The 19,671-nt window shown below is 49.7% G+C and overlaps 1 protein-coding gene across 2 annotated transcripts in view; it reads left to right on the top strand.

Annotated features, from left to right (window-relative positions):
* The window catches only part of LOC118776334 (astrotactin-2-like), a 293,949-nt gene that overhangs the window by 225,025 nt on the left and 49,253 nt on the right, over nucleotides 1-19,671 (top strand). For both annotated transcript variants that reach the window (XM_036526605.1, XM_036526604.1), the window contains 2 exons: nucleotides 12,499-12,632; nucleotides 13,821-13,969. In XM_036526605.1, coding sequence (XP_036382498.1) covers nucleotides 12,499-12,632; nucleotides 13,821-13,969 — 283 coding nt within the window. The remainder of the gene's footprint in view (nucleotides 1-12,498; nucleotides 12,633-13,820; nucleotides 13,970-19,671) is intronic.

Genomic DNA, 19,671 nt, shown 5'->3' with positions numbered 1-19,671 from the left:
CTTCCCCAGTCAGCCGTCGCTTGGCCTGAAGCTGGTTTATATTTATTTCAGGTACGCGGTTTCCACTTGGGTGAAAAAATTAGCAGCGTGAGCTGACGTGTGTCACACGAGAAGCTTCTCACGGCGTTGCCTCATCCGCTCTCTGAACCGTCACACCATGCTCTTCCACCAGAGGGCGCTGTGTGTTTCTGCTGTCAGCCTCCCCCCCCCCCCTTTCCATGACTACAGTATTGGGTGAAGAAGTTCCAAGGGTACTTTTGGTAGCCCACAGTGTGTGGCCCAGTGAGCGCACTCAAACAAACAACTCTTCAGAATCGACCGGATTTCAAACACAAAACGCTCACAACACCCTTGGAATGTAGAGTGGTTCAGGACGTCTGGTCATTTTGCATAGGTTTGACCTCATTCAGGTAATACAGACAGAGCTTGGATTTCGTGAAAGAAAACCCTTTGACAATGCTGAACACTGTAGTGCATTTAGTTGTGTAACTGGAGCGTTGAGCTTCTCCCCGTTCTCTGTGTTGGAAGGCCACTGGTGCCGTGTTTAACACACCCTGCTGCTCCTTCCCAGACAAGTGTCTTTAAAGCCATTTTTATTTAATGACGTCCCCTGGGGTGGCGGGAGAAATGGCTTTTCCACTGTGACCATGATTAATCATATTTCCTCTGCTGGTGTGAGGCTTCGGCCAGCTGGGGAAATGAATGGCTCTCACAGTCTGGGGTGAAAGCAGGTAAGCCTCCTTCTGCTCCTGGTTCAGTGCAGTCTGCTTTACACCCCTGGGATCTGTGCTGAGGATTGGTATATCACAGATCTGGGATCTGTACTGAGGGTCTGCATATCTGTGGATCTGTTTATCACATATCTGCGATCTGCAGGAACAGACTGCAGAGTACATGTCCTGAAGATGTCAAACACATATGAACACAGACACACGCATACCCATGTAGGCACACAAACACACACACACACACACACACACACACACACACACACTCACTCTTATGCAGACACACACACACACACACACACTCACGCTTACGCAGACACACACACATACACACACACAATCTTACGCAGACGCTCACACACACACACACACACACACACACACACACACACACACACACACATACACACACTCACTCTTATGCAGACGCACACACACACACTCACGCTTACGCAGACACACACACACACACACACACACATACATGCACGCACGCACACACACAAACACACACACACACACACACACACACACACACTCACTCTTATGCAGACGCTCACACACACAGACACACACACATACACACACACAATCTTACGCAGACGCTCACACACACACACAGACACACACACACTCTCACGCAGACACACACACACACATACGCAAATACACTCTCACGCAGACACACACACTGAGAAGTATGCACATATTTACCTGCAGGCACGTTTACACATGTAGACATGCAAACACACATGTGCATGCATATGCACGTACACACACACACACACACACACACACACACACACTGCACTCTACCTCAGGTACCTGATCTGTCGGTCTGACTCCAGTACCTGCAGAAATTAACACATTGTCAGGAACAATATGCAAGAGACAAACAACACACAGCCCATATACCTGAAAGAAATAAAAAACTTAGTCAAGACAATGACAGAACACGATCAATAACTCAGACTCTCGCTACTCAGTAGTTCTGACAGCAGATGAAAGAGGTGGAGGAACAAAATGTTCTTTTTTTCCCCCGGTGATCTGCAGACAAAGACGTCTGTGCTGGAAGGCTGGGCTCGCAGGGGCCGGCTCAGAGCTAGCGGGATTATTAGCCTGTTATTGAAGCCAGCGACCTCAGGGACCAAGCGGGACTGCTTTGGCTGGCTCTCTGAAAAAAAAAAAAAGCTGAATCCAATTAGCATAGCAGACAGACTGACCTTTGCTGGGCCCTGAACGCTGCCGCACTAAAGAGCCGCATTTGTCTGCGCGCCGAGCAGCGCTAAAAGCCCAAAAGTAGGGATTTCCACCGTTCAGCAGGAAAAAAAAAGAAAAAGAAAAAAAACCTGGATTTGCTCTTTTCCTGTTTTGTGTGTGGTACAGCAGAGGAAACGCTTTGAAATGAGCTGTCTATATCTTTCGGAGAGGCTGTCTGGTTCCTCAAAGTGGGCTTGTCATATACCTGACATGTCAGACCCCACGGTATGGAAATAGGCAGGTATTGTGTTGCTATCTGGGAATATCCGCTCTGGTTTATTGTAAACAGCACGGAGGGAAAAATGGCCGAGAGGATGTTAAATCTCTGCCAGGCTTCTCCGATTACACATTTATCCTGCTTTCATCCCCTCATTCATGTCCCTGTTACTGACAGGCTTTGTCCCTCCGAAGCCCCCCCCCCCACATCACACCCCTCCGTCCACTCAGCGCCCCCACTGTGATTCCGCCCCCGGGGCTGGGACAGCTTCTGATGTGAAACTCTATAGGGTGCGGAACATTCCGGATAACACAAACATCACATTCACCCGAACCCCGCGCTCCCTCCTCCTGCTGCTGAGGGGGACTGCGCTCACAGGCGCCCACCGAATCCTCAGCCTGAATCCTCCGAATCCGAATCCTCAGCCTGAATCCTCCAAATCCTCAGTCTGAATCCCCCGAATCCTCAGCCCGAATCTCCCAAACCCTCAGCCCAAATCCTCAGCTTGAGTCGTCCGAATCCTCATCCTGAATCCTCCGAATCCTCAGCCTGAATCCGCCGAATCCTCAGCCTGAATCCTCTGAATCCTCAGCCTGAATCCTCTGAATCCTCAGCCTGAATCCTCTGAATCCTCAGCCTGAATCGTCCGAATCCTCAGCCCGAATCTCCCAAACCCTCAGCCCGAATTCTCAGCCTGAATCCTCTGAATCCTCAACTTGAATCCTCAGCTCGAGTCGCCTGTATCCTCAGCTTGAATCCTCTGTGTCTTCAGCCGAATCCTCTGCTCAAATCTTCCAAATCCTTAGCTTGATTCCTCAGCTCAGATCCTCCAAATTAGTCTGAATCCTCTGCCCGAATTCTCTGAATCTTCCTCGAATCCTCAGCTGTGTGAGTGTGGGCCGAAGATTGCCCAACCCTCGCAGTACCTGCTAGCTACTACTGCTGCTAGGACTACTGCTACTGCAGCAATAACTGCGACTACTACTGCTATTACTACTACTGTGACTAATATCATAGTAATAACAACAGTCTGTTCTAGTCCTAAAGCCCTTGCTGGAGTATATCGCTCCAATATTCAATATAACCACAATGCACTTTGTGCTTTAATTTGTGACACAGTGTAGCTTTCTTTTTTTTTCAGTCCATACTTTTTTTCCAGCATTGACATTAACAGTGACCCTGAGCACATGGATGTGGACGTGTTGGGTAAAAAGTCCTTTGTGAGGGAAGGTTCAAGGTGAGGGACCAATCGCATTGCGCTTGGATTCCATGGGGACCTCCGCAGTGACCGCAGCTTAGTGTGGATTCAGCTGGCTATTGTTTCCCTTCATTTCATGCTCCTCTTTATTCTCAGTTTACCGTAGAACATTTATGTTATCTGTTAAATACATGCCAACAATATACACATCTCTGTACTGTACAACATGGGTGAATATTTGCTTTGAAAATCGTAGTGCATAGTAATGACTAATGACATTGTGCATGTTGTCCTTCATAACTCTTCTTGATCTTCCAATAATATATTTCTTGCATTCTTGTTTCACAAGGTGACGTGTATTGGTATTTATGACCAATGTCTGTCTGTGGGCAGGTGGAGTCCTGGACCGACGGTCCTGCAGGCAGCGTAGCCGCTTCCTGTGTCCTCTGGCAGTTAGCAGAACAGGACTGAGACACACATGAGGAGCCTAATTTACCTTTTCTATGCCAACTGTTTACTGATTATATTTCCAGAAAAAACTTGTAAAGTCTCTATAGAAAGAGAAATGAACAGTTTTCCAGATTAGCGTGGACACAGTCAATGATTTGGACACAATTTGTCCACCTGGACAAGGCTACTGACCCCCGATACCCTCCCAAAACCTTCCCAAAAAAGAGAAGAGGCCCTGTTCCTGAAGATGGTTAGTATAGCGTTAGTATGGTATGGTGCCCCTTTGTAGATATCTGCAGGAGGAACAGGAGAGTCTGAGTTCGAATGGATGCAGGAAGCAGCTGACATGGGGACCTTTCTGTGTTATTATGTCTCATGAAGCCAGAAATAGGTGGATCTGTCACATGTTATCATCTGGACCAATCACTGTGTTCTTTTGCAGAGTAAAGTTCTTTGATTTGTTCCTAGAAATCATTGATTTGACAGCACATTGATTTTCGTGAAGTCTTATTGTCCTATAGTTACCTTCAGCTCTAGGCTGACAGAATGAGCCCTGAAACACTTTCTCTGTTAACATCATAGTGTCACCGCTCTGATTGACAGCTGTCAGTCTCAAAGTAAGTGAAGTTTCCCTCAGGGGATATCTTCTCAGTCTGTGGAGCTGCCGGTGACCTTGCAAGCATCGTACCCCTTTTGCTGAGGTAAATAAGTCAGTGCATTAATGAATACACCCATGCAAACGAGAGTTGCCAAAAGGTTTGGGTCTTGCCTCAACAGCGGTTTGATTAAATTGTGGCGGACCTTTTGAAGAAATTGGATGTGTTGCTTATGATTCATAATGGCATATATCTTATGGAGCGACTGGCCTCCCGAGACAAAATCTACATTTATTGTCTGCTTTTGCTTTCATAAATACCTCCCCTGGCTCAGGAAGGGCCCGGGCAGAGCGGACCTGGGTTGACTCATTCCTTCTAACACGATTTACTGGCTTTAAATGAAGGGGCCGCGCGGCGCGTTTGATGTCTGGGCCTGTCGTCGCTCGGTAACGGGGAAGAGGCTTTGTCGTCTGAGGTCACCGATCCGGACGGCAGACTTACCACCATCTTGCCACTGCTCCGCAGGGGCGAGGGGGGAGGTGAGCCGGCCAATGGGGCGCTGAGCTCAGACCCAACGCGTCCTGGCTCCGTAGCCAGCTGGGGAGCACGTGTGGCCAACGTGCTGTCAGTGTGTTCACACTTCATTTAGCAGGCAAAGGGTTTTCTCTGCGGTCGCCCGCCGTGCTGTGCCGCGCACAGCTCAAACGGGTAGCATGTGTGGCAGCGTGTTCTGCGAGGTGGTGGAGAGCTCCCAGCTTAGCTCGCCGCTGCTCACAGACTCATCTTTGAAGTTTTTAAATCGCCTGCAGTTTTATCTCAAGCCCACAGAAAAAAAAACCAACAAAAAACAGGACGAATTCTCCGTGCTCATGAGGCCTGCCTCTCAGACTCACAAGCCTGGCTGGCTTTGGAACCCGGGCTTATTTTGAGCAGAAATGGAAGGTCAAGGCCTGATGGCCCCCACAGTGGGTGCTGTCAATCACTGACTGACATGAAACCATCAAAACACTTTTCTTTCCACAGCAAAACATGCTAAAATTGCCATGCTCAAATTGGTGTCATTGATAACAGACAAGACCAAAACCCATTTCACCCTCATTATCTTGCCTTGACCTCAAAACTACATTACCCAGAGCACCTGGAGGCGCCTCAAGCACCCCTCACTCAGACGTATTTGCTCTGTTACCATCAAATGAACTCCAAGGCCGTTGCACTCCAGTGTGAGTGCCTTTCCTGGTACAAATATAAGGAGTTCAAAGGACTGTGCACCATTACACTTAAAACTCTGGGGTCACTTCAGTCCAGTTTGTTTCAAACCACAGAGTTCACCAGCCAATCCCTAGGCCCGTTACCTTCCTCTGAACCCTGGGACTCCAGTGCTGTAATGCGTCTCTCCTGGGAAGAGAGCGTGTTATGGAGTTCCTAGCAGAGAGCAGAGAGCCCATAATCCCCTTGTTTACCCCATTAAACTGGCGAGCAATCACGGGTCGGCTTCCTAGGTACTTCCATGGCGCACAGATAATTTGGTAAAGCCGGGTCGGCTGGCAGACGCCGTTTCTCCCCCTCGTTGAGACACATTAGGCAGCAGAGCAGGGAGCAGCGGGACAGGGCTGGAGGGGGGAGGGGGGGGGGGGGGTAGTGCTCTGACGCAGAAACCTCTTAACCCGAGGTTAACAGCAGAAAAGGCATGTATACATTTGGGTGGTGATGGTTGGGTTTCCAGTAAGCCAGGGAGGGATTCTTCGAAACGAGAGACATGATGAAGATTCATGTCAGGGCGGGAGGGATGAGGCGTGACAGGACCCAAACAGCTTCACCCCAGAGGACCCCTCCGCTGACCGCAGCTCCGTGCACGACGCCCTCGGCTGCCACACATTACTGCGCCGCTAGCACATGCAAAACAACATTAGCAGGGCCCTGCGCATCTCCTACGCCGGCGCGGGCTGTGTGGGGCGAGGCGGGAGGGGAAGAACAACATTAGCAGGGCCCTGCGCATCTCCGACGCCGGCATGGGCTGTGTGGGGGGGAAGATGGATGGGTAGCCCCTTATGGTTTCCTTTTCATCCTCTGAATCCTTGAAATTGCCGCTCTTTTTCTCCTGCTCAGTGGTTTTGTCTTCATCACGGCAGAACGTGCGTCACAGGGAAACGCGATGCTCCTTCTTTGGCTCCCGATGAAATATGTCTTTACTGCTGCGGTATAGGTCCCACATGACCAGGAGGGGACCTTCAGCAGCTGACCTCCTCAGTGTGTGTAATGGGAGAGCACCAGTGACCTTTTGACCTCTGCACCCTGAGATTCTGACTCAGGAGCCTCATGACTGATGTTGATGATCAGGGTGTGGGTGAAAGGCCAGACTCCTTTCCTGACACTGATTACCCATGCTGTCTTGTGCCCGCTTTGAAATGAGACTGCTTTCCTCATGATGGGGATGTCCAACTGAAATATGGACGTAAGAAGCAGGGAAACAAAAGGAAAGAATGAAAGGGACAGTGAATGTCCCTGTATCATGTCAAAGCCCCGCTGCAGCCGTGTGTTGGTGAGAAAGTTGCCCCTCGTTCGGCCTGTGCTAAGATTCGCGCGTCTTCCTCTGCCCTCTGAGTCAGAACATCAAACTCGCTCCCCTCCGTGGATCAGACAGCCCTCTGATAAGCAGGGTACATCCCGTACTCAACCTTAATCAATACAGGATACTGTATTCTCTATGGGAGTCACATTACACCGCTAATGAAGTTACAGAGATTCAGGGAGTAGATGGCAGAGTCCTGACCCACTGTGGGCGCTTCCCACAGCGGTATCTGCAGGAATGCTCCTTCTGCCAAATACAGTGCAGACATGCTTATTATTCATTTAGTCCTACAAAATTCAGATTGGATATTCACACTTATCATTCATCATGGAAGGATTACTCTGGGGGGGATGTTTATTTTGGTATGGGGCCTTACCCGCCACACCTCCCACACACACACCACTGTAAACCGTGATTACATTACCCACTCATTTCACCTAAACAGAATAACAGTGTTTCAATGATGTGTGTACAGAAAGGTTCTGGCTTTTTTTGTATAAGATCTCTCCTTCTTTCATTAGATCACATTTATTCTGTCCGTTACAACTGTACACTCACGCAAGGTGGCCAGTCTCAGTGTCACACAGCAGTGTGCATTTCTCATTGAGTAACATGGGGGGGAACTGGGCTCATCATAAACATGTTGCATTGGAAGCCAAAGTGCAGCCAATGCTCAGATAGACCCACTGAAATGCTGAGCTTATTGGAATTATTGATTATTGTCTCTTGGAGTAACTTCAGCTTTTAGAAACCGCTTATCTTTAAAAAGGCTTTTGAAGACAAACATTATAAGGGTTGTGGAAAGGCCCCTAATTCCCATAATGCACCATGGTTTTCATTTTGGGAATAAAGCACAGTGGGTTTAATCGTCCTCGATTGCAAGACTGTTTCACACACACACACACACACACACACACACACACACACACACACACACTCACACGCGCACACAGCATGTGACATGGTAATGAAATAGTACATCACTTCAAAATCTAAAAGACGCATCAAGGACAAGATCAGTCAGGCTCTTAAGAAGAATCCAGCCTGCAGCTATTGAAGATTTGTAATGAAGGGAGGAGGGTTTTGCTTTTGACACAGTCAAGTAAGATGTTGCATGTATATTAATGTCTGTGTTGAACTGAATTTGGCTCTGTAACTTTATTAGAACACCACACACATTTCTCTTGCTCAAGTTCATTTTGATCGCTGTTTGTGTGGATTACTGACTTCTCTTATTCAGGAAAAATTAATGGTAACATCATAGTGACATATGTTTGTGGTGTGATTGTCTGTAAGTAGGGTCGTACATCACTTAGAGAGGTCACTAAGGTGTTCCTTACCTCTGAATCAGAATAGGAATGTGTTCTCTTTGATGCAGAATTCCTCATTTTTGACTAAAATTTAATGTTTTAAAGCAGGATCTGTTTGGTAAAGTTAAACTGTGGTCCAGTAAGTCATCTTGTTTTGTCTTGGGGATTCCCATCAAATTGGTAACAGACTCCAGACATGCCACCCTCTCCAGTTCGATTCTGAAATCATAAACCTGAGACTAGCACTTAATAACTACAATACTAGTTTGCAGCTGAGGACCTGTAACTATTTTCAGATGTTGATATGCATTATTTTCGTCTTCACTGAACTATACTTACCATCAATTATTCAGTTTTTTTATGTGACTGCAGCAGAAACTCTGCAATACAGAATAAAATCATTGCATCACCATGGATTTCACCCTCTTTGCAAACTTCAGAAGAAAACTGAATGAAAATGCCCTTTATTTCCAAGCTGTGTGAGGCCTGCCAATCATTAGTGTAGGTGACTGTGAGAGAGCCAGGGGGTCACCCCCAAAGTCGCTCTGTAATCCCCCATTCCCTGCAGACCAGCCAGAGCAGGACGCACGAGCGAAATGTGAGGAGCAAGAGGTCAGGACTGTTCCCATGAAAGCAGGAGAGACTGCCTCCATCATTACCGCTAATGATGACACTGGCAGTTGAAGGTCAGGCCATGCCTGGAAGGCTGCAGTAACACACACGTCCACCAGGAGCGCCAGAGGGTTGAACTGTCAACCAAGTGGGTTGTTATCCTGCTGTTTGGGTGATTACAGTTTTATGATGTAGTGCTGTTCCTGAACCTCCAAGTTACTTATTTTCAGGACAAACATAATTATTGTCATTTTGGCGGTCGCTGTACTTGTAGAGCAGTTTGTGAGGAAAATGAAATTGTGAAACAATTCAGCTCTGTATGTGTGAAACTGAAGGACGACGTTTGGTGGAATCAGACCCACAGTCGGGTGGACCACACTGTGTCTTAAATACTGCATCTCCTCTGTGGGTATTGAGGGGATTTGTGCCAGGTTCCTTATTCCAGGGTACAAAAACTCTCTAACCTCAGTCAACTCTCTGACCATGAGTCCAGTTCATGGTCAACAAGGCCATGAGCCAAGACTGCCTTGTGCAGGGGCTGCTGGTGAGCTGCTGGACAGATTCCTCACACAGTCCATCACTGTTAATGCTGAGTGTGCAGGCAGCGGGGGCCAGATCTGAAGTCTTTGCTTTGACTCTGCTGGGACTGTAACCCACAACACTCTCACTGCAAGGATGCAAAACTGGTAACAGGTCTGTACAGAGGCTGCTCCTGTAATTCTCCCACTGATTTTGTGCAAAGCAAGACTGCTCCCAGATTAGCACTGACAACCTCCCAACTGGGGCCATGATTGTGTGTGTGTGTGTGTGTGTGTGTGTGAGAGAGAGAGAATGAGAGACAGAGAGACAGAGAGAGAGAGAGAGGGAGAGAGGGAGATACTATAATAGGAAAAGTCTGGGCTCACTCAGTGCCTTTGTGCTCCTGCACTGGGAATGACACTTTGCTTAATTGTGTGTTTGTTTTTCTCTGAAGAAGCTCTTTGATTCCTGTTGTCGCTGCGCTGCCTCTCCGCCGTCCTCCCGGCCGCCCTCCCGGCCGCCCTCCCGGCCGCCCTCCCGGCCGTCCTCCCGGCCGTCCTCCCGGCCTCCCTCCCGGCCGCCCTCCCGGCCGTCCTCCCGGCCGCCCTCCCGGCCCTGCAGGGAGAGAGTCTGCTGAGCAGAAGTGTGTAAAACAGGAGTCGTCTAAAATGAATCTGCAGGCCCGGGATCTCAGCACTCCACACTGTCCATCTCGTGCTCACATCACTGAGGAATGAGGGAGGAATCTTAGGCATAGTAACCAATAATCTGTAGTAATGTATCTGTTTATTTTAGGGAATAAACTTGAAAAGGACAGAGCCCTGTAAAACTTGAGTAAACATCACACTCTTTCCATATATGTATATTTTTCAGATTTATCGCTGCTATTATTAGCATTATTAGTTGGCTAAATATTATTATTTGTGTGAAGTTTGGGCTAGCCGACATTCCTCTTTGAATGGCTGGGTTGTGGTCTGATCTCATCTGTGCACCCGCGAACCGTAGAGAATGCTGATGGCGTTTCACAGCGGCAGAGAGAGCAGCCGCTTCTGCTGGCTGCAGAATGACAGTTAGCGGAAAATCCTGCTGCAGGATTTTTGAGGACACTTCTCCCTCTGAGAAGAACGAGGTTTCCGTTATTTTGTTGTTTACTGCTTCCTAATTAGCCACATCTATCCGCGGGCCGATTAGGACCCACAGAGGAGCTGTGTTTCAGCCAGTCTCCCTCTGTTGTTTGGTAGTTGTTCTTTCTCAGACATTGCGGCTTCCCTACGCCTCGTCCCTTAGCTGTCCTCGCTGGCGAGAGCCTGGAGATCTCTGCGTGTGGTTCCGGAACATTCCATGTGCTTTCGGAGGGGGAGGGGGTTGGGGACGACCTATATCCCCTCATCGTTTTACATGAATCTGTTGATCCGGATCTGTTGTTTTATTGCTTTCTTTTTGTCATGGAGAGGTGAGGGAAGGCTTGTGGCTGACGTATGTCCCTGAGTAGTTCTCTTAAGGCTGGCTTTCTTATCTGTCTCTAATTCTTCCATTGCGCTCGGGAGGGTGTATCTGTGTCTTTGAAAGAATGGGGACTGCATACAGTACCATATATCCACAGGTACCTACGTCCTCACTAGTTTAGTTTAAGTACAGTCCAAAGATACAGCAGGGAAAAAACCTCAAAGCCAGTGTAAGACTGTAAGGTTGAAAGGCATTGATTTTGTCCAGTACAGCAGTCATATCATTTGGGTTCTTCTTTCTGTTCTATCCTGCATATGAGCACTGATCTCACTGGTGTACACACTGCGCTGCACTAGGAATGCACTCGCCAGTTTCTCTGCAGTTCCACTTTCCCCTGCTGCTCTGTATCCCCACACCATGAGAGCGAGAGAGTGGTGTTCTCTCACACACAGGCATTTCTCTTTAGAGATGAATGGGTTGGAGGGTAGGTATCGTGGATGACCATGTGGCACATCTATTTTTCATGCATCGGGATTCAGAGTTAGATTGCATGGTTGCAGGACCTCAAACAGAGGAGCAGATGCTGTTTTTTCTTCGCAGCTGAGAGGGTGCTTCCTGCACTCGTGAGCAGGGAGGATGGCTGCCAGTCACAGGGGCTGCTCACACTCTGCGTGAAATCAAATCTTTATGTTTTGGATCAGACTCTGAGCAGACTCTCTGGTGTGTAAAACATCTGGATGGCCGATCCCATTTTCCAATCCAGTTGCAGCACCTGCTGAAAAGGTCAGCGAATCAGCTTTGATCCAACGACAGCGAGCCCACCATGAGACTGAGCACCTATCAGCTTGCTCTTGGTGAGAGATAAGGGAACCCCTAATCTCTGTGATGAATGGGGCATGCTGGGATTGATGGGCCGGGGATGTGAGCGGAGCCAGTTTTGTTTTGACTCTCTGTGTTAAAACATTGTTGTCTTGATGGTCGTAGTGAATAAAGCTAAGTTGTCTCTGCATTGTTGGGGATATGAGCTTTCTGGTTATGAGTAGTCAGAGAGTAGACAGGGCACTGACTGCTAGCACGGTAATGCAAATGGCACCAGAGACTCCTGTTACCACCCAAACCCTCCTGCACAGGGAAGCGGAGACCTCCCCCTGAACCCTGACACCCCCGCTGTGTGCCGGGCTTCGGCCCTGTGATGGTGATTTAAGCGCTGTCCCCTCTGCAGACCCACAGATCCTCTGTGCCTCACTGCCTGTAATTACCGCAGGAAATTTCCTAATCCGTGACATGAAATGTGGCGTTATCGGGCTGTGTGGCCCGGGCCTGTTCTGGGCCGTCTGGAACATTGCACCGCAACTGCGGGACTCACAGGAGAGGTGATGCGGCCGAGGTGCGAGGAGGGAGAGGCCTGCTGCTGAGAGTGTGTGTGTGTGTGTGTGTGCCTGTGCGTTTCAGCGTGTGTGTGTGTGTGTGTGTGTGTGTGTGTGTGTGTGTGTGTGTGTGTGTGTGTGTGAGAGTGAGTGAGTGAGATTCAGGGTTTGCAGGGTGAAGAGACAGAAAATAAGTGCAATGATGGCTTCTCTCTGCCCTCCCCAGGCCTTCCGAAGTGCAGCTATGAGCTCATACTGGTGCGCAGGGAAAGGCGATGTCATTGACAACTGGTGCCGCTGTGACCTCAGCGCCTTCAGCAAAGACGGCCTGCCCAGCTGCAGCCCCCTGCGCCAGCCTGTGTGAGTCTGACACCGGCCGAAACCGGCACCCTCATCCCCTACACCCCACCCCAAACCCAGCACCCCCATCCCCTACACCCCACCCCAAACCCGGCACCCCCATCCCCTACACCCCACCCCAAACCCGGCACCCCCACCCCCCACACCCCACCCCAAACCCGGCACCCCCACCCCCCACACCCCCTTACCCCCCCTCACCCCAAACCTCCCACCCCCACCCCCCCTCACCCCAAACCCAGCACCTCCAGATAAGCTCTGTCTTGCCCATGTCCCTGTCCCTGTCTCTCCCTCTCCCTCTCTCTCTCTCTCTCTCACTCTTTATCTCTCTCTCTGTCACTCTCTCGCTCTCTCTCTCCTTCTGTCTCTCCCTCTTTCTCTCCTTCTGTCTCTCCCTCTCTCTCTCGCTCTCTCTCTCTCTCGCTCTCTCGCTCTCACTCTCTCTCTCTCTCTCTCTCTCTCTCTCTCTCTCTCTCTCTCTCTCTTTCCCTCTCTCTCTCCCTCTCCCTCTCGCTCTCTCTTGCTCTCTCTCTCTCTCTCTCTCTTTCCCTCTCTCTCTCCCTCTCCCTCTCGCTCTCTCGCTCTCTCGCTCTCTCGCTCTCTCTTGCTCTCTCACTCTCTCTCTCTCCTTCTGTCTCTCTCTCTTTCCCTCACTCCTCTTCTTGTCCTCTTCTGTCTTCCTTCCCTGCTCGGAACAGACGTAATGCCAAAGTTTAACAGTGAATAACAGCAAGTGGCAGTCAATAGTGTAGTATCGGAATAAACAGATAGATCTCTCCGTCACCAAGAGGAAGAGGAGATTGATCTTCAAAATGAAAAGAACAGTGTTACCAACAATATCAATACAAATGTGATCAGTTTGAGTGGCCGTGGGGAAATTGATAAAAAGCAGTGATCTATATTGTGAATGTATCACATTATATAGCTTTAACGCTTGCACGCTGTCCATTCCTTCAGCTGAATATTTCCTAAACGTGGCCGGGGGTCTCCCTGCCTGTGTAACCCTGCGTTCCCACCCCACAGCCTGCGCTTGGCCGGGGGTCTCCCTGCCTGTGTAACCCTGCGTTCTCACCCCACAGCCTGCGCTTGGCCGGGGGTCTCCCTGCCTGTGTAACCCTGCGTTCCCACCCCACAGCCTGCGCTTGGCCGGGGGTCTCCCTGCCTGTGTAACCCTGCGTTCTCACCCCACAGCCTGCGCTTGGCCCCTCACCTGGAGCCGTCCAGCACCATGGTGGCCCTGGAATGGCAGGACGTGGAGCCCCTCATCGGCTGCAAGGTGTCTGACTACATCGTCCAGCACAAGAAGGTGGAGGACCCGTCAGAGGCGGAGATTTACACAGGTGGGTATCCAGGAGGTTGTGTGGGTGGGGGGGTGGGGGGCAGGGTGGGGGGGGGGGGGCAGGGTCGGGGGGCAGGGTCAGGTGGTGCTGGGGGCCGGAGGATGGGGTGGGTGAGGGCGAGGGTGTTTGTGTTTTGCTAGTCCCTGCTTACTCGCAAATTTTTCAGGTGAGGTCAGAGTGGAGAGAATGTGCTTCCCGCATTTCATGTGGCTGGACTGGGGCCTGCCTGTCACTGCATAAATCCATCTCATTTATACAGCTGTAATCTCCCTGGCAGAGCGACCAATCACTTACCAGCTCCTTACAGCCTCCATTAGTCCACCCAGGACCAGAACATTATCCTCCTTCAGCTCGTTTAGGAACATCTCCTCTTTTTATGCCTGTAACTTTTATGCGCTCTTTTTTCTTTCCTGTGCTACAGAGCGTCTGTCTTTAAACTCTGTACCAGGAAGTGATGCTCCTCTGTCCTCTCTCGCTCTCCCACTCCACCTCTCTCTCTCTCTGTCATCCTCTCTCTCCCTCTTTCTCTTTCTCTCTCTCTCTCCCTCTTTCTCTTTCTCTCTCTCTCTCCCTCTCTCTCTCTTTCCCTCTCCCTCTCCCTCTCCCTCTCTCCCTCTCACTCTCTCTCTCTCCCCCCTCTCTCTCTCTCTCTCTCCCTCTTTCTCTCTCAGATTTCCAGTGCATTTTTACCGTGAGTTTTGTCCTCCCCTCAGGGCACATGGTTCTTCCTCACAGATGTGTTTTGTGTTTTCTAATTAAACTCAGTAAGATATTTTCCTTCATTGTGAGCGACGCTGGGGCAGACCAGCGTCTTCTTTCTCCACCATCCGTAAACACGACTGTTTTCTGTTTGTTTTCTTCCAGTTTTGGCTACTGACTTACATTGGGAACTTATAGAGCTGTGTGTCTTTCTGCCTCACTTCAGCCCTGTGCTATAATGTCTAAACTCTGCCCGCGTGTTTCTCCTGCAGTTTTACAGGCTAGTGGTCGTGGCCGTCTCTTCCAGTATCAGTTCACTGACGCCCTGTTTACACCCGGTTTATGCTTTGCTCCGTGTGTTGCCGTGAGTAACAGGGAAACTTCTCTGTGGATGTAACGCAGCAAAAAATGAAAGTGCCTAAATATCTCTATATATTTATTTAAGTGATGCAGTCATCAGAAGTGGCTGATTTGGTGAGAAGTCGTTGAATCAGCTGTGGCGTAGATTGTGTGATTAGCCATTGATTTGACAGTGAGTCACTGATTGGGAGACAGGGCTCTGATCCAGTGGCAGGGTGTTGGTTCTGTGACGCATCATCGGCTGGGTTATAAGTCCTTAATTCGGCTGTAATTCGCTGGATTGGTGATAAGCTGCGGGGCTCTGAGCTCGGTCGAGCGGGCGACTGTGTCACAGACGGTGACGTCACCCCTGCAGCTGGCTGTGGAGCGGGGGCTCTACCTCACAGAGAGCTCTCTGAGTCCTTCCTGCCGTGCGGATCGAGCGAGTGAACGAATCAGTAAACTGAGAAATGCGTCTGTGAATGAAGGGAAGCAGGGTGAGAGGAGAGGAGAGGAGTGAACAGAAGCGTGCAGGGGGGGGTCAGTGAGCGCTCAGACTCGCGTGCTGCAGGGTGGCCGTGCTGCAGGGTGGCTCATCCTTACAGCAGTGCCTGCCGCTCACCGGCGCACAGAGACACCCCTGCACCCCTGTGCCCCCCCCCGTGCCCCCCCGCTGTTCCTGCTGACGTCATACTGCCTTCAGCGCTCGGTGGAAGAGCATGAACCACAGTGCACTGTGTGTGTGTGTGTGTGTGTGTGAGTGTGAGTGTGTGTGAGTGTATGTATGTGTGCACAAGCATATGTGTTGCGTGTGTATACATGCATGCATGCGTGTGTGTTTGCCTCTCGTCTGGAGGGGGCAGAAAGTGTTTGCAGGGGGCCTCTGTGCTGGGACACCGTGCAGAGCATTTTGGGTCATTTTGGCTCGGGTGGTGAGAGGGTGTGTGTATGAAAGACATGCATAACAGGAATGTTGCACTCTGCCATTCTCCTGCAGCCTGCCAGGACAGCGATGCTCTGAGGAAAGCCAGGCGCTGAGGAAAGCCACACATACAGAGCACCCTCCTGCTGTCCCTCATATTTAACCTGCTGAGGGTAAATGTGTGATTACATCTGTTCTCTGGGTTAAACCCAGAGTTTCGCCTGTGAGGTGTTACCTGGCAGCCCTTACCTTCAGGTCCTCATTCAGCGACTGCCAGGGATGCGCTGAGCAGCAGGAACAGGGCAGCCAGCAGGGGGCGGTGTGGTAACCAGCGTTTGAGACTGTCCCCCTGGCGTGATCTGACTGTGTGCTGGAGTCACACGGCAATGATGTCAGACTGTGGGATCAGATACTCACGCTATTTTTAGCTCCTGCTTCTCTCCCCTTTTCAGTTTTTTTTCATATCTTTTTTTTTTGGTGGCATTTCATCTTCGTTGTTCTCTGAGCAGCATTTCAGGATATTTCGGGTGCCAGACATGTCCTTTGTCCGTCTTTTCACCCTCTTCATCTTCATCTCCCTCCTCCTCCTCTCCTCCTCCTCCTCCTTATCTCTCTGGCCTGACAGCCAAACAGCACAAAGCACAGCAGAGGTGTTTGTGATCCTGTATCAGCCGTTAGGTGTGTCCCTGCATTTCTGTACATGCTGTGCACTGCCGTACCTAATTACCTCATCACTTTAAAAAACACTGGCTGGGTGTAAATAGTGGTAATAAAAGGTCATACAATGGAAGGACAATGAAATCACTCCATGTACAGACAGGACACGACTGAACATGTGTGAGCCCCTGTTCAGTATGATGACCCTCTGATACCTGCTTTGATTCTGAAGCGCACTGAGTACATTAGTGCGTAACCTGCTTAATTACCTGAGGCTGAGAACTAGCCTGGAGTGAGTGGAGCTCCACAATCAGCGCTTCAGTTTGAAATGGGTGTGATACAAGCTTTCTGTAATCCTTTCCCACACAGGTTACCAGTCACAGTCGTACTGTTACACATCTTTTTTCACTCAACTTCAGTTTGTATTATTTAAGTATGTATTCATTTTTTTTCCATCCACATGTAAATGAATAAATGTAAAATGTAAAATGTAAATAACCAAGGAGAAAAAAGCAGGATCATTCAGCCCTGTGACAGCCAATTAAACCGTTAATGCTGTGCTGCTTATTCAGCAATAATATGTGTCAAAATTGGATATCTTAAATGATAACTGTATGGTATATTTTGATTGACAGCAAGAATGAATTTGTGCAGAATGCAAGCAGGCTACTCTGAAAAGATCTCTCCAAAGTCCGAGCAGCAGCGGCGTGCAGTTTGAGATTACGTCATCATGACCTAATGCGAGGGAGGCTGCGCAATGCTACACAGTTAAAGACGCAAGGCTCATTTTCAGTTTCATCACTATGCAAAAATATGGTTTAATGTTTTGTAATGTGTCAGATGATATGAATTAGAGTCTTTAGACTTCCTACAGAAAGAGCGGCTTTGAGAAGCCTCTTAAAAAGCGCTTTTTCCTCGACAGCCTGCTCGCGCTTCCCTGAAGTGCCTACTTAGACGTCAAAGAACAGGCTGTTTGACAATCTGCGCTAAAATGCAGTGGCATGAAAAGACGGCTAACTGACAGAGATTTTAAAAAGGGTGCAAGTGCTGTGCGTGTGTTGCGTGTGCCGTGTGTGTGTGTGTGTTTGTGTGTGTGTGGCGTGTGTGTGTGTGGGGTGTGCCGTGTGTGTGTTTGTGTGTGTGTGTGCTGCATGTGTGTGTTTGTGCGTGTGTGGCGTGTGTGTGTTTGTGCGTGTGTGTCGTGTGTCGTGTGTGTGTGTGTGTGTGCTGCGTGTGTGTGTTTGTGTGTGTGTGTGCTGCGTGTGTGTCGTGTGTGTGTGTGCTGCGTGTGTGTGTTTGTGCGTGTGTGGCGTGTGTGTGTTTGTGCGTGTGTGTCGTGTGTGTGTTTGTGCGTGTGTGTGTTTGTGCGTGTGTGTCGTGTGTGGCTCGAGTGCAGAGCGGAAAGAGTGTCCTTGTGGAGGAGGGCAGGTAGCAGATCAGACACTTTTATGCCTCTCCTCTCTTTTCTTTCTCTTTTTTTGTTAATAAAAGATGACCTCATCGCTAAAAATGGATTCTGGTTCCCTTCTCCTCATGAGCTTCACCATCAGCAGATTAGAGAACAGGCTGCAAGCCAAGACCTCAGCTCACACACACACAAACACACACGCATACATACACACACACCATACATACACACACACCATACATACACACACACCATAAACACCCACACACACACCATACATACATACACACAAGCACGCGCGGCGCACACACACACACACACACACACTCACGCATGCAGTATAAAACGTCTGTATCTGCATTCCTCTGCCTCCTCATCCTCCTCTGTCCCACACTAATGAATGATGATCTAATCACACCTTAATGAATGGCTACATAACCTTACCTTCAGGAATGGCGACATAATCTTAGTGAATCACTACGCAATCACTCCTTAATGAATGATGATGCTGTCGCAGCCAGGACACAGCTGTGGGGGGGGGGGGGGGTCAGGGGAGAAAGAGTCATGTGACGGTGACACTCTGTCCCTGAGGGGACAGCTGCAGCCCTGATGACATCATGATGCCTCTGTCCTCTGTCCTCGCTCTCAAAATAAATTCATAAAAACATAACACTGTTAAGATAATGCATGTGCATGTGTGTGCGCGTGTGTGTGTATGTGTGTATTTATGGTATTTGTGTATGTTGGTATGGTGTGTGTGTGTGCGTGTGTGTGTTTTATTTGACGTGCAGCAGACAGTGTTGTGACTGTTTCTATGAGGAAGCTTTTAATCAGTGAGTGTGAGGCGAAGGCCAGCCCGGGGAAGCTGGGTCTGAGCCAGGGTGGCCATGGTGTGGAGCAATGAGTGAAATGGATGCAGTGATGTCAGACTAGTAAGTGGCTCGTTGAGATTCGGAGCAGGAAGACAGACGCGGGGGGGAGTGAGAGTGGGGCGGGGGGTGGGGGGGTGCGCAGCCAGGACTTGCAGACGCCCCCCCCCGCAGACGCCGGGACGATAAGAGGCCATCTCTCTGTGGCATTTCGCACATGCACAGGAACACCTCCCCACTGCCAGCATCTGCCTGTCATTTCTCACAGTTATTTTTTCTTTTGGTGAATCAGAGGAACACTTTGTGCCGAAGATACACGCATGGTCACATGGTCAACCTGAGAGCTGGGCTGGTGCGCTGTGGAGGTGTGCGGGAGCTGAGGAAGTCAGGGAGAGAGCTGCAGCTCTGAAAGAGGAGGAGGGTTTGGCTGAAGATCATCTGTCTGAGGTCTAAACATTAGAGTAAAACTAAAAATCTCTCTCCCTCTCTCTGTCTCTCCTCTCTGTACTTGTGTGTGCGCATGCATGTGTGTGTGCGCGCGCGCTTGTGTCCGCTTGTGTGTGTGTGCGCGCGCATGCGTGTGTGTGTGCGCGTGCGTGTGTGTGTGTGTGTATGTGTATGTGTATGTGTGCGCTTGTGTGTGTGCGCATGCATGTGTGTGTGCCTGCGTGTGCATGTGCGCGCGCACGTGCGCTTGTGTGTGTGTGTGTGTGTGTGTGTGTGTGTGTGTGTCTGTGTCTGTGTCTGTGTCTGTGTCTGTGTCTGTGTGTGTGTGTGTGTGTCTCTGTATGTGTGCGTGTGTCTGTGT

Source organism: Megalops cyprinoides, chromosome 4 (assembly GCF_013368585.1).
Source record: "Megalops cyprinoides isolate fMegCyp1 chromosome 4, fMegCyp1.pri, whole genome shotgun sequence".
Taxonomy (NCBI): domain Eukaryota; kingdom Metazoa; phylum Chordata; class Actinopteri; order Elopiformes; family Megalopidae; genus Megalops; species Megalops cyprinoides.
This window is presented reverse-complemented; position numbering and strand designations above follow the sequence as displayed.